Source organism: Budorcas taxicolor, chromosome 4 (genome assembly GCF_023091745.1).
Source record: "Budorcas taxicolor isolate Tak-1 chromosome 4, Takin1.1, whole genome shotgun sequence".
Classification (NCBI taxonomy): Eukaryota; Metazoa; Chordata; class Mammalia; order Artiodactyla; family Bovidae; genus Budorcas; species Budorcas taxicolor.
Genome location: NC_068913.1, coordinates 108243687 through 108257566, shown reverse-complemented (window position 1 = coordinate 108257566; position 13880 = coordinate 108243687). Strand labels below are relative to the sequence as shown.

Sequence of the window (13880 nt, the reverse complement as noted above, 5' to 3'; positions counted from 1 at the left end):
CTTTCCTTTCTTCCCTGCCTTCCACTTTCCTTCCCTCATTTTTTGCTCTCCTACCTCCCTTCCCTAGTTTTTCTTTCTCTTTTACTCCCTTTTTTCTTTCCTATCACCCTTCCTCCCTTCTCTCCACCACCTTTTCCTCTATCTTCCCTTTCACACTGATCGCTTATATCCTATGTAATTGTAACTGTGTTGGATCCTAGATGCTTAAGGACGACCAGAACAGGGACTTCATCCTTGAGTCCACTGTGAGAACTCAAATCTCCTTTTCCCTCCCGCCTCATGGCATTGTCCCCTCAGCACCTAGGTTAAGGAACCTGAGGGGAGGTGTCCCACTTCCAGCTCCAGACCTGGCCCATGGCTTAATCCCAGACTCCTAAAGAGAGACCTTTACTTGCCCTTCCCTGCCTCTGCACCTCCCTTGGCAGCCTGGCCCACCTGCTCCATGGGGAGGAACAACCTGACCTGGGTGAGTGAGTTTGTCCTGCTGGGCCTCTCCGGGGACCGGCAGACCCAGGCTGGGCTGTTTGTCTTGTTCGGGGCCACCTATCTGCTGACCTTGCTGGGCAACGGGCTCATCCTTGTCCTGGTCCGGCTGGACCCGCGCCTCCAGCTGCCCATGTACTTCTTCCTCAGCAACCTCTCCGTAGTGGACATCTGCTACACCTCCACCGGGGTTCCTCAGATGCTGGCGCACTTCCTCCTGGAGAAGAAGACCATCTCCTCCACCCGATGTGGTACCCAGCACTTTTTCTCGCTGGCCCTGGGGGGCACCGAGTTCCTGCTGCTGGCCGCCATGGCCTATGATCGCTACGTGGCCGTCTGCGACCCCCTGCACTACGCGGCCGTCATGGGGCCGCGGCTCTGCGCAGGCCTGGCTGCCATCTCCTGGCTCGTGGGCCTGGCGAACGCGGCGGTGGAGACCGCAGTCACCGTGCGTCTGCCCACCTGTGGGCGCCACGTGCTGAACCACGTGGCCTGTGAGACACTGGCGCTCGTCAGGCTAGCCTGCGTGGACGTCACCCTCAACCAGGCGGTCATACTGGCATCCAGCGTGGTGGTGCTTTTGGTGCCCTGCTGCCTGGTCGCACTGTCCTACGCGCGCATCGTGGCGGCCGTCTTGCGGATCCGCTTCAGCGCGGGGCGCCGCAAAGCCTTCGGGACCTGCGCCTCGCACCTCACCGTGGTCTCCATGTCTTACGGCATGGCCCTGGTTACCTACATGCAGCCCCGCACCACCGCCTCCACCGAGCAGGACAAGGTGGTGGTGCTCTTCTACGCGGTGGTGACCCCTATGTTGAATCCGCTCATCTACAGTTTGAGGAACAAGGAGATAAAGGCTGCTCTGACTCGGGTTCTGACGAGGAGCTCTGAATCAAAATGGTAGCCTGGGACCTTGTGGCTCAAGGGCTTCGCTCTGAGGACGGTGGGCAGGGCAGCGTGCCTGCCGCCTACTGTGCGTGCATGTACGTGTTTGGGCATGTGAGTGCACGTGTGTGGTGTGTGTCTGTGTGAGGGAGCCGATGGGAGGGTCCTCAATCCTGCACCATCGTTTGAAGTCCACAGAGAAATGGAATTTTATCTCTGGGCTCTGTTTTTGGTCCCTGACTTAGTCTTTAAAAAATGTGAATTACAACGACTTAGAAACACATACAGTCCACAGAAAATTATATGGAGAAAAAAAAAGATATACTGGTATATATGAATTAGAAAGGAAGACTAAATCGAAATGTTGGGCAGTGCACAGAATTTATGCCAAGAAAGTCTATTTCCTAAATTCTACAGCCACAAGTCTAAGCTTTTCTGAAATGAGTGGGGAAAAAAAGAGAGGAAAAGTTATGACTTACAAGATTCACCATGCCCATGGGATCAAACAGGCCTTGGGCCAGAGGTAAAAGGGTCATCATGTGGTCACCAGTGGTCCCACTCAGCTCCAAGGGTGGAGAGTTCACAGGGGGACCTGGAGCCAAAGTCGCAGTAATTATCCGCACATCCATGAGGAACAGGGCTGGCTTCATATGAGTCAGTGGATATCACGTCGCTCATTTTCCTTTCAAACTTGCCATGGTGGCAAGTGGCTGGCCAAAAAGTGAAAAGTTCATAACCGCAAACATCTCTCTACATAATCAGGTCTAAGGATATGCTCTTATGAAAACTGAAGGATATTATCAGAACTCATGCTTGCCTAAGAATCGTGCACAGACCATCAGAGGTAAGTCAGGCTACTTAAGAAAGAAGGGATCACAACTCCCTGTTAGTGATCCTTTCACTCTATTGACACAAAAATTAATGATTGAGCTCAAAACATCCTAGAATGTAAAGTGAGACCATGATATTTTATCTGGAAAAATGTTTAAAACTACTTTTAAGAATAGGAATGAAGCATCTTTTACCTAAATATTATAGCTGTCTGGTTTATCTTACCCACAAACAAACAAAATATAAATTGAGAATAATTCAAACTGAGTCTGTTAAGAAAATATCGAAAGATTGAGGAGGAGGAGATGAAGTACCTTTGAAAATTCCTAGTAAAACAATTTGTCAAAACTGAGGTAAAATTCACATTGCATACAATTCAAGATTTTGACCATTTAAAGTGTACAATTCAGTGGAATTTAGTATATTCACAATGTCATGGAACCTCATGCTTACACAGTTCCATAACATCTTCATCACCCCTAAAAGGCACTTCATACCCTTTAAACAGGACATCATGGGAAATGCTGAACTGGATGAAGCACAAGCTGGAAACAAGGTTGCAGGGAGAAGTATCAATAACCTCAGATATGCAGATGACACCACCCTTATGGCAGAAAGCAAAAAGGAACTAAAGAGCCTTTTCATGAATGTGAAAGAGGAGAGTGAAAAAGCTGGCTTAAAATTCAACATTCAAAAAACTAAGATCATGCATGGCATCTGGTCCCATCACTTCATGGCAAATAGATGGGGAAACAATGGAAACAGTGACAGACTTTATTTTGAGGTGCTCCAAAATCACTGCAGATGGTGATTGCAGCCATGAAATTAAAAGACACTTGCTCCTTGGAAGAAAAACTGTGACCAATCTAGACAGCATATTAAAAAGCAGAGACATTACTTTGCCGACAAAGGTCTGTCTAGTCAAAGCTATGGTTTTTCCAGTGGTCATGTATTGATGTGAGAGTTGGACCATAAAGAAGACTGAGTGTTGAAGAATTGATGCTTTTTAAGTGTGATGTTGAAGACTTTTGAGAGTCCCCTGGACCACAAGGAGATCAAACCAGTCAATCCTAATGGAAATCAGTCCTAAATATTCTTTGGAAGGACTTATGCTGAAGCTGAAGCTTCAATACTTTGGCCACTTGATGAAGATGAAGAACTGACTCATTGGAAAAGACCCTGATACTGGGAAAGACTGAAGGCAAGAGGAGAAGGGGATGACAGAGGATGAGACGATTGGATGGCATCACCAACTCGATGGACATGAATGTGAACAAGCTTCAGAAGTTTGTGATGGACAGGGAGGCCTGGCATGCTGCCGTCCATGGGGTCAACAAGTCACACACAAATGAGCGACAACTGAGCGACTGAACTGATTCCTCCCTCCTCCCAGGCTCTTAAAGCCACAGTGTATTCGGTCTTTAAGGATTTGCCTGATCTGGACATTTCATATAAATGGAATCATATGATATGGGATCTTTTGTGTCTGGCTTCTTTCACTTAGCATATTATTTTTGAAATTTATCCATATTGTCAAATGTAGCAAGGCCTCATTCCTTTTTATGTCTGAATAATGTTCCCTTGTATGGAAATAGCCACATGTTTTTTTACCTATTCATCAGGTGATAGACATTTGGGTTTTTTCCTAACTTTGGGCTATTGTGAATAGTACTGCTATAAACTTTCATGTACAAGTTTTTGTTATTAATAGAAAAACCTGTTTTTAATTCTTTTGGGTACATACCCGGGAGTGGAACTGTTGGGTCATTCCGTAATTCTATATTTAACTTTTTGAGCAAATGCCAAACTGCTCTTCACCATAGCCGAACTGTTTTACATTCCCACTAGCAATAAATGAGAGTTCCAATTTCTCTGCTTTCTTGGCAAAATTTATGTTCTGTTTGACTGTAGCCATCCCAGTGTGTGTGAAATGACATGTTATTGTGTTTTTAATTTGCATGTCCCTAATGACTAAAGATGTTGAGCATCTTTTCATGTGTGTGTTGGCCATTTGTGTATGTTCTAGCAAAACTTTCATTTTTAATTTTATTGAAGACCCCCCCCCTTCCCTTCCCTTCCCTTCCTCTCACTCCTTGCTTTAGCCCCTCTCTGCTACCCTCTCCCCCTAAGACCATGACCACCAGCCTCCATCCTCCTCTTAATCCCCTCCCTGGTCCTTTCCCCTACCATGTATGTGTGTGCTAAGTCGCTTTTGTCGTGTCCAACTCTTTAAGACCCCATGGATTATAGCCCACCAGGCTCTTCTGTCCATGGGGTTCTCCAGGCAAGAATACTGGAGTAGGTTGCCACGCCCTCCTCCTCCTCCAGAGGATCTTCCCAGCCCAGGGATTGAACCCGTATCTCCTGCTGTGGTAGGCGGGTTCTTTACCACTAATGCTAACGCCACTTAAGGAAGCCCCTTTCCCTCCCACTCCCACTCCCACTCCCATCTGAGGCACCCAGTCTTATCCCCTGGGAAAAATTTGTTAACTCTCGTTTTCAGACTCTTCTCATTTTTATATTATCAATTTCTCCCCCAGATCAACAGATTATCTTTTCCTTTCTCTATTCCTCCTCAAAGATCTCTCCCCCAACAAAAGCCTTCACACTTAGGCATCTGCTTGCTGTTTGCCTGCTGTCTGTGATTTCTACAGCAAAGAAACCTCAAGAGTTTCTCCTGAAAGAACAAACCGAAAGCACTTATACTTTGGTATATTTTCTTTTACCCTTATCACAGGTCTATGGAAGCAGCTTTGAGCAGTGTGATATTCTACTATACTTTCAAACATAACCTGCCTACAAAAATGCTCATCAAATAGTTGAATGAGCAAACTTTGTGGATGAGGTTTGATAAAAACCCATTAAAAGTTGGGAGTGGTCAACTGATGTTTGTTCTATACTTGTTGAGCTATAATTCTTCATCAAATTATGATATAGTTGGGACAATAATCTACTGACATCTTCTAATCCTAATAATTACAGAGACATTACTTTGCTGACTAAGGTCCCTCTAGTCAAGGTTATGGTTTTTCCAGTGGTCATGTACGGATGTGAGAGCTGGACTGTGAAGAAAGCTGAGCACTGAAGAATTGATATTTCTGAACTGTGGTGTTGGAGAGGACTCTTGAGAGTCCCTTGGACTGGAAGGAGATCCAACCAATCCATCCTAAAGGAGATCAGTCCTGGCTGCTCATTGGAAGGACTGATGCTGAAGCTGAAACTCCAGTACTTTGGCCACCTCATGCAAAGAGTTGACTCATTGGAAAAGACTGACACTGGGAGGGATTGCGGGCAGGAGGAGAAGGGGACGACTGAGGATGAGATGGCTGGATGGCATCACTGACTTGATGGACATGAGTTTGGGTAAACTCCGGGAGTTGGTGATGGACAGGGAGGCCTGGGGTGCTGCGATTCATGGGGTCGCAAAGAGTCGGACACGACTGAGCAACTGAACTGAACTGAACTGAATCCTAATAATTAAAACGTATCTCTTGTAAATAAAACTTAATTTCTATTGTCCACAGTTGTAGTGCATACATGTAGTTTATCCAAAGAAGATACCAATTCATGAGAATTGTACAAAATATTTTCCTATTTCCTATTTTCTGCTCCAGTTCCATTATTTGAGCTTTAGGACTTTTTTTTTCAGCCCTTTAAAGTCTTTTTGGCCCTTTTGAGTCTTTAAAGAGAAACTCAATGTATTTAAAGGACACTTCCTATCAGGAGGCAAAAACTCTATTATCCTTCAAGAGACCCTTCTGATTAGAGTCATTTCACAGAGTGAACTCTGTGAAAACATCAATACTAAGGTTCTACACTGAGCTCCTAGATAAGACAATGAAATTTAAAGAAACCACTTCTCAATGAATAAATGATGTTCAGTCAGTCAGTCAGTCCACCAGCTCTATATGCCAGTCTCTGTTCAAACTAGAAAGCGCACAATAAAAAGCAGAAAATACTCTATCCTTTAAGCAGTTTGTTTGTTAGAAATCAGAAAAGGGGAGTGAAAGAGCTGGGCTTAGTGGAGGCAGTTTTCCAATTCTATCTCCTGGCTTCAGAGAAAGGTGAGAGTCCAGGTATGTGGGCTCCATCCTTCTGCTTCACTATGGGGTGGATGTTTCCCTTTTACAGATAAAGTGGAAAGAGGTCAGTTGGTGCTTGGCAAGCTGGACTGCCAGTCCGCTGATCTGGCCAGGCTACTCTTCAGTCTGTGTTCCGCATTCGGTGCAGTCGTGTCCACCTCTCTGTGACCCCATGGACTGCAGGACGCCAGGCCTCCCTGTCCATCACAAACTCTCAGAGCTTGCTCAAACTCATGTCCATCGAGTCAGTGATGCCATCCAGCCATCTCGTCTTCTGTCATCCCCTTCTCCTACCTTCAGTCTTTCCCAGGATCAGGGTCTTTTCCAAGGAGTCAGTTCTTCACATCAGATGGCCAAAGTATTACAGCTTCACCATCAGTCCTTTCAATGAATATTCAGGACTGATCTCCTTTATAATGGACTGGTTGAATCTCCTTGCAGTCCAAGGGACTCTCAAGAGTCTTCTCCAACACCACAGTTCAAAAGCATCAGTTCTTTGCCACTCAGCTTTCCTTATGGTCCAAGTCTCACATCCATACGTGACTACTGGAAAAACCATAGCCTTGACTAGACAGACCTTGGTTGGCAAAGTAATGTCTCTGCTTTTTAATATGCTGCCTAGGTTGGTCATAGCTTTTCTTCCAAGAAGTAAGCATCTTTTAATTTCATGGCTACAGTCACCATCTGCAGTGATTTTAGAGCCCTTTATGACAAAGTTTCCATCCTGATTCCCCAGGAGCAGCATCCAAACACCACATCTTTTCTGACACCCCCTTCCCTATAAATCAAACCTGTCATACATTTCATTCTATGGTGATGCTGCTCTCCAGTAGTGGCTGTGATACACTCTTGATGCTCCAGATGGTAACATATGTGATGTAATAGGAAGAAACATGGGATTGTGGTCATCAGACTTCAGATTCAGTTCCAGTTTTGCTCCCAACTGGCAGAACAATCCTGAGAAAATCACTTCTGCTTTCTGAGCCTCAGCTTCCTCACTTGTAACCATCGAGGTGGAGATGATGATCCTAAAATTTCCTCCCAGCTTGTATTCTTTTTTGTGACTCTCACTGTGCATTTCACTTTCTTCAGTGGTGAGAATTTCAGGTGCTGTTCTCAGCACTCATGAACCACATTTGGGAACCATAGCTTGGTTTCTTACTGCACTGATGAAAGAAATAGGCTCTGTGGAAAGCCAGGGCTGGGTATTGTGCCAAAGACAGTTTCTATTTTTGGCTTTTTCCACAATGACACCTTCCAGCCACAAAAGGACTGAAAGAAGGAAGTGGGTAGGTTCCAACTCAATAGGAAAGACAGAGGATAGCATAAAGCTCCTCTGCCCTCTTCACCCCCATCCAGCCAGAGCCCTATCTTCAAACCCTGTTAGAAAGACTTGGGTTGAATTGTTTTCATTTCCATTTCATTAGATTCTATGGCCCATCCCGCATATCTTTACTACAAATCCTTTTTATTTAGATAATGCTCTGAAGTTATGAGCATTATCTAAATGCTCTGGAGCACCGCTGGAGCAAGGGTCAGGAGATGCCCCACGTCTGCCACATGGCATTGGAGCAGCACCTGCGCTGTGCTGGAGTGACTTTAAGGAGATATCCCATGTCCAAGGGCAAAGGAGAACTCCCAGCAAGATGGTAGGAGGGGCAAAATCACGTTTAGAATCAAAGCCCATACCTGCCAGAGATGCTCAGAGGGCTCAAACAAACCTTGTGTGCACACCAGGACCCAGAGACCCCACTGAGACTGAGACAGAACTGTGTTTGGGTGTCTCCTGTGGCAGTACGGGTCAGCAGTGGACTGCCTTGGGGGCAGCGCCTCTGCATGCAGCAGACCTGGGTGTGGCATAAGCCCTCTTGGAGGAGGTCACTATTAACCCATCATAGAGCTACCAGAACTTACACAGAACTGGGAAACAGACTCTGGGAGGGCACAAACAGAACCCTGTATGCACCAGGACCCAGGAGAAAGGAGCAGTGACCCCACCAAAGAATGACCCAGACTTGCCCGAGAGTGTCCAGGAGTCTCTGGCAGAGGTGTGGGTCAGCAGTGGCCTGCTGCAAGGTTGGGGGCACTGAGTCAGGCAGTGCATGCATGGGACATTTTGAAGGAGGTGGCCATTATCTTCATTATCTCCACCACAGTTTGGCCTCAGGTCAAATAATAGTGCATCACAATAAACTGTGGAAAATTCTGAAAGAGATGGGAATACCAGGCCACCTGACCTGCCTCTTGAGAAACCTATATGCAGGTCAGGAAGCAGCAGTTAGAACTGGACACGGAAAAACAGACTGATTCCAAATAGGAAAAGGAGTGCATCAAAGTTGTATATTGTCACCCTGCTTATTTAACTTCTATGCAGAGTACATCATGAGAAACACTGGGCTGGAAGAAGCACAAGGTGGAATCAAGATTGCCCAGAGAAACATCAATAACCTCAGATATGCAGATGACACCACCCTTATGGCAGAAAGTGAAGAGGAACTAAAAAGCCTCTTGATGAAAGTGAAAGAAGAGAGTGAAAAAGTTGACTTAAAGCTCAACATTCAGAAAATGAAGATCATGGCATCTGGTCCCATCACTTCATGGGAAATAGATGGGGAAACAGTAGAAACAGTGTCAGACTTTGTTTTTTTGGGCTCCAAAATCACTGCAGATGGCGATTGCAGCCATGAAATTAAAAGGTGCTTACTCCTTGGAAGGAAAGTTATGACCAACTTAGATAGCATATTAAAAAGCAGAGATATTATTTTGCCAACAAAAGTCCGTCTAGTCAAGTCTATGGTTTTTCCAGTGGTCATGTATGGATGTGCGAGTTAGACTGTGAAGAAAGCTGAGCACCGAAGAATTGATGCTTCTGAACTGTGGTGTTGGAGAAGACTCTTGAGAATCCCTTGGACTGCAAGGAGATCCAACCAGTCCATTCTGGAGATCAGTCCTGGGTGTTCATTAGAAGGACTAATGCTAAAGCTGAAACTCCAGTACTTTGGCCATCTCATGCGAAGAGTTGACTCATTGGAAAAGACTCTGATGCTGGGAGGGATTGGGGGCAGGAGGAGAAAGGGACGACAGAGGATGAGATGGCTGGATGGCATCACCAAATTTATGGACATCAGTTTGAGTGAACTCTGGGAGTTGGTGATGAACAGAGAGGCCTGGTGTGCTGCGATTCATGGGGTCGCAAAGAGTCGGACACGACTGAGCGACTGATCTGAACTGAACTGAGACAGCATATTAAAAAGCAGAAGCATTACTTTGCTAACAAAGGTCCCTCTGGTCAAGGCTATGGTTTTTCCAGTAATCATGTATGGATGTGAGAGCTGGACCATAAAGAAGGCTGAGTGCAGAAGAATTGATGCTTTTGAACTGTGGTGTTGGAGAAAACTCTTGAGAGTCCCGTGGACTGCAAGGAGATCCAACCAGTCCATCCTAAAGGAAATTGGTGCTCAATATTCATTGGAAGGACTTATGCTGAAGCTGAAGCTCCAATCAATACTTTGGCCACCTGATGTGAAGAACTGACTCCCTGGAAAAGACCCTGATGCAGGGAAAGATTGAAGGTGGGAGGAGAAAGGGATGACAGAGGATGAGATGGTTCAATGTCATCTCTGACTCGATGGACATGAGTTTGAGTAAATTCTGAGAGTTGGTGATGGACAGGGAGGCCTGCTGTGCTGCACTTCATGCGATTGCAAAGAGTTGGACATGACTTAGTGACTGAACTGAACTGAACTGAAGTTATGAAGAGCTTTCTCACATATCATCTCATTTGACACTAACTAGTTTTTCCCTGGAACTAAGATATTCTAAAACATTTGTTTTGGGTCAGACCTTAGAAGGTTAAGGGCTTCCTGGTGCTCAGACAGTAAAGACTCCTCCTGCAATGCAAGAGACCCAGGTTTGATTCCTGTATCGGGAAGATCCCCTGGGGAAGTGAATGGCTACTCACTCCAGTATTCTTGCCTGGAGAATCCTGTGGACAGAGGAGTCCATGGGGTCACAAAGAGTCAGATATGACTGAGTGACTAACACTTTCACTTTAGAAGGCTAAAGCTAAGGGAGACCCAGCACACAAAAGGCAAGATATCCAGGATCACTTTTTAACTGATTCAGTGGGATTTGAGGCAAATCATTTTAACTCTCTTGGCCTCAACTTTTTCAAACAAAGAATGAGAAGTTTAGGTCAAAGATTTTTCCTCCTCAAAAACTCTTCTGGGTTTTTATCTCAAAAAAGTACATCTTGAGTTTTCAAAAATAAGGTTAAAAGTTCCCACTAAAGCAGTGATTCTCAAACATGTAATCAAAGTTTTACACTTTAGTTACCAGGAAACAGTAAAGTTACTCACATATGAATGTCTGGGTTTCACCCTCCTGAGATTCTCTCTTAATTACTTCAGAGTTTGGTCTGGGCTTCTGGAATTCTCAAAGCACCCCAGTGATTCTAAGGTATAGCTGATGTGGAAAGCACTGCTCTGCTTCCTACCATGGGTCCTGTGGGATTTTCATAGGCAAACCCTTTAATCTGGAGTTTTTTCCTTCCCTCTCAAACTTCCCCTGTTCAGTTCAGTCACTCAGTCATGTCCAACTCTTTGCGACCCCATGGACTGCAGCACGCCAGTCTTCCCTGTCCATCACCAACTCCCGGAGCTTACTCAAACTCATGTCCATCGAGTAGGTGATGCCATTCAACCATTTGATCCTCTGTCATCCCCTTCTCCTCCCACTTTCAATCTTTCCCTTCATCAGGGTCTTTGCCAAGGAGTCAGTTCTTCACATCAGGCGGCCAAAGTTTTGGAGTTTCAGCTTCAGCATCAGTCCGTCCTTGAATATTCAGGACTGATCTCCTTTAGGATGGACTGGTTGGATCTCCTTGCAGTCCAAGGAGCTCTCAAGAGTCTTCTCCAACAGCACAGTTCAAAAGCATCAACTCTTCGGCACTAAGCTTTCTATATAGTCCAACTCTCACATCCATACATGACCACTGGAAAAAGCATAGCTTTGACTAAACACACCTTTGTCTTTTTACCTTTTTGATAGAGGTTAAAGACCAGCAAAGTAAACAGGGAGGTGTTCCAGGGGCAAACATGTCTTTGCTATGACAGAAGGATTTACACATAACAAAGCTCCAAGGGCTTTACAGGCACTCCCTTACTGACTTCATCAGTGGGCACTGTCAGTTTCCAAATGTTGTTATTGCAAGTAAGTGGTGTGTGCATTCATCCTTTATTAATCACTTAGTTTAACATCCAAATGAATGCCAGAGTTTCACCAAGGAAATAGCATAATCACACAAAGTTGGGACATAATTATAGTTGGTATAATGTTCTATAGTGAGGTCTTGATCTTATCATCCTAGGTCTAAGCCTGTTTAATCAGTACATTGAGAACCAAATGAGGGATTTTTTTTTTCCTGTCACTGACCCAGCCTGGATTACAGGAGAAGCTGGAAAACCACTGGCTCCAGAATGAGTAATAAGGACAAGGGAGAGTTTCAGTACTCAAGTCTTGTGTTTTGTGATCAGATAGTAATCCTCAACACTAGCACTTGAAAACTGTTTTATTCATTTCCCCAACACAAAGTTTTTTATTGTGAAACATTCATTAGAAATCTTTGTATGCAAAGAAAAATCAGGAAATGTCCCTGACTTCAAGAAGCTCAGAGTCTAATAGGGAAAACATACAAGTACTTGCAGTGTTACTTGAAGTCCTTTGTTCAGACTCAGACTGTGAATTCTGATTCTGGACTCTTTAAGCCACCACCTCCTCAGGTAGCCTGACCTGCCTGCTCCATGGGGAAGAACAACCTGACCTGGGTGAGTGAGTTTGTCCTACTGGGCCTCTCCGGGGACCGGCAGACCCAGGCTGGGCTGTTTGTCCTGTTCGAGGCCACCTGTCTGCTGACCTTGCTGGGTAACGGGCTCATCCTCGTCCTGGTCCGGCTGGACTCCCGCCTCCAGCTGCCCATGTACTTCTTCCTCAGCAACCGCTCTGTAGTGGACATCTGCTACACCTCCAGCGGGGTTCCCCAGATGCTGGCGCACTTCCTCCTGGAGAAGAAGACCATCTCCTCCACCCGATGTGGTATCCAGCACTTCTTCTCACTGGCCCTGGGGTGGGGCAGGTCAGTTCAGTCACTCAGTCATGTCCAACTCTTTGTGACCCCATGAATCTCAGCACACCAGCCCTCCCTGTCCATCACCAACTCCCAGAGTCCACCCGTTAAACCCATGTCCATTGAGTTCGTGATGCCATCCAACCATCTCATCCTCTGTCGTCTCCTTCTCCTCCTGCCCTCAATCTTTCCCAGCATTGTATAGACTATATAGCGAAGTCACTCAGTCATGTCCAACTCTTTGCGACCCCATGGACTGTAGCCTACCAGGCTCCTCTGTCCATGGGATTTTCCAGGCACCAGTCCTGGAGTGGATTGCCATTTCCTTCTCCAGGGGATCTTCCCAACCCAGGGATTGAACCTGGGTCTCCCACACTGTAAACAGACAGACGCTTTACCATCTGAGCCACCAGGGAAGTCCTAGCATCAGGGTCTTTTCAAATGAGTCAGCTCTTCGCATTAGGTGACCAAAGTATTGGAGTTTCAGCTTCAACATCAGTCCTTCCAATGAGCACCCAGGACTCAGGGACTAAGTTCTCACTGCTGACAGCAATGGTCTATGAACACTGTGTGGTCAACCCCCTGCACTGCAGAGCAGCAATCAGTCCAAGGCTGACAGTGGTCTCTTGGTTTGTGGGCCTGGCTAATTTTGAAGTGGAGATGGCAGTCCCCATGCACTTGCCCACCTGTGGGCACTGGGTCGTGAGCCATGTGGCCTGTGTGGATGTTGCAGTGTTCCCTCCTAGTGTTGAGAGAATCATGGGGCCCTGGACTCCATGCAGGACTTGGAGAGAAATATCAATCAACAAACAGATTTTTCCCAAGCTCCACTGTGTTCAGTACACCATGCCAGGTGCTGTAGGAGACACACCCAATCTAATATGAAGTCCTTCCCCATAACCTGGGGATTATATGAAAAGATAAAAGGTAAATACCAAAAAGAAATTGCAACATAATTCAGTAATGGCAAAGTACAATTAGGCAATATTTGGTTAGCTGCCAAATATGAGATAGACATTAAAGCCCATGGAATTCACAAAATTCCCTTATGAAGGAAAAAAAAACCTAGGTGGTTTGCAAAAGAATTGATGGGGAAGGAAAAATTAAAATGGCCACAGAAAATGGTAGAACTTGAACAGATGAGAGAGTAGAGAGAGAGTTCATTCTTGGCTCACAGGGAAATGATGCAAGCCAGGTGAGGAGATAGAAAACACTAAGGTCTGTCTGGGAAAGAGTGAACAAACCAGTTTGGATAGAGCAAAGATTTCATTTTGAGGAGTCAGTGAAGAGGAGGTAAGGCTGGAAAGTGGGGGTGGTGTGCATAGTAGGGCTTTAAAAACAAGGCCATGGAATTTGCACTAGAGGCAATAGCAAGAGAGCACAGTTTTTGAAGTAGGGAACAGCGCACCTAATATATAATATTCTAGAAATTATCCTCTTCTTCTCCACCAGGCATGTTAGACAAATTGAGACAAACT

General features: G+C 45.6%; 2 protein-coding genes across 2 annotated transcripts; both read left to right on the top strand.

Annotated features, from left to right (window-relative positions):
• The first annotated feature begins 442 nt into the window (after window positions 1–442).
• On the top strand, window positions 443–1384 carry LOC128046886 (olfactory receptor 2F1-like). The gene has a single exon (XM_052639074.1). It carries the CDS (start codon window positions 443–445, stop codon window positions 1382–1384), a length of 942 nt encoding a protein of 313 aa, XP_052495034.1.
• Window positions 1385–12079: 10695 nt separating this feature from the next.
• LOC128046346 (olfactory receptor 2F1-like) lies at window positions 12080–13287 on the top strand. Its single transcript, XM_052638427.1, has 2 exons — window positions 12080–12402; window positions 12915–13287. Exons 1-2 carry the CDS (start codon window positions 12080–12082, stop codon window positions 13285–13287), a joined length of 696 nt encoding a protein of 231 aa, XP_052494387.1.
• Window positions 13288–13880: the final 593 nt, after the last annotated feature.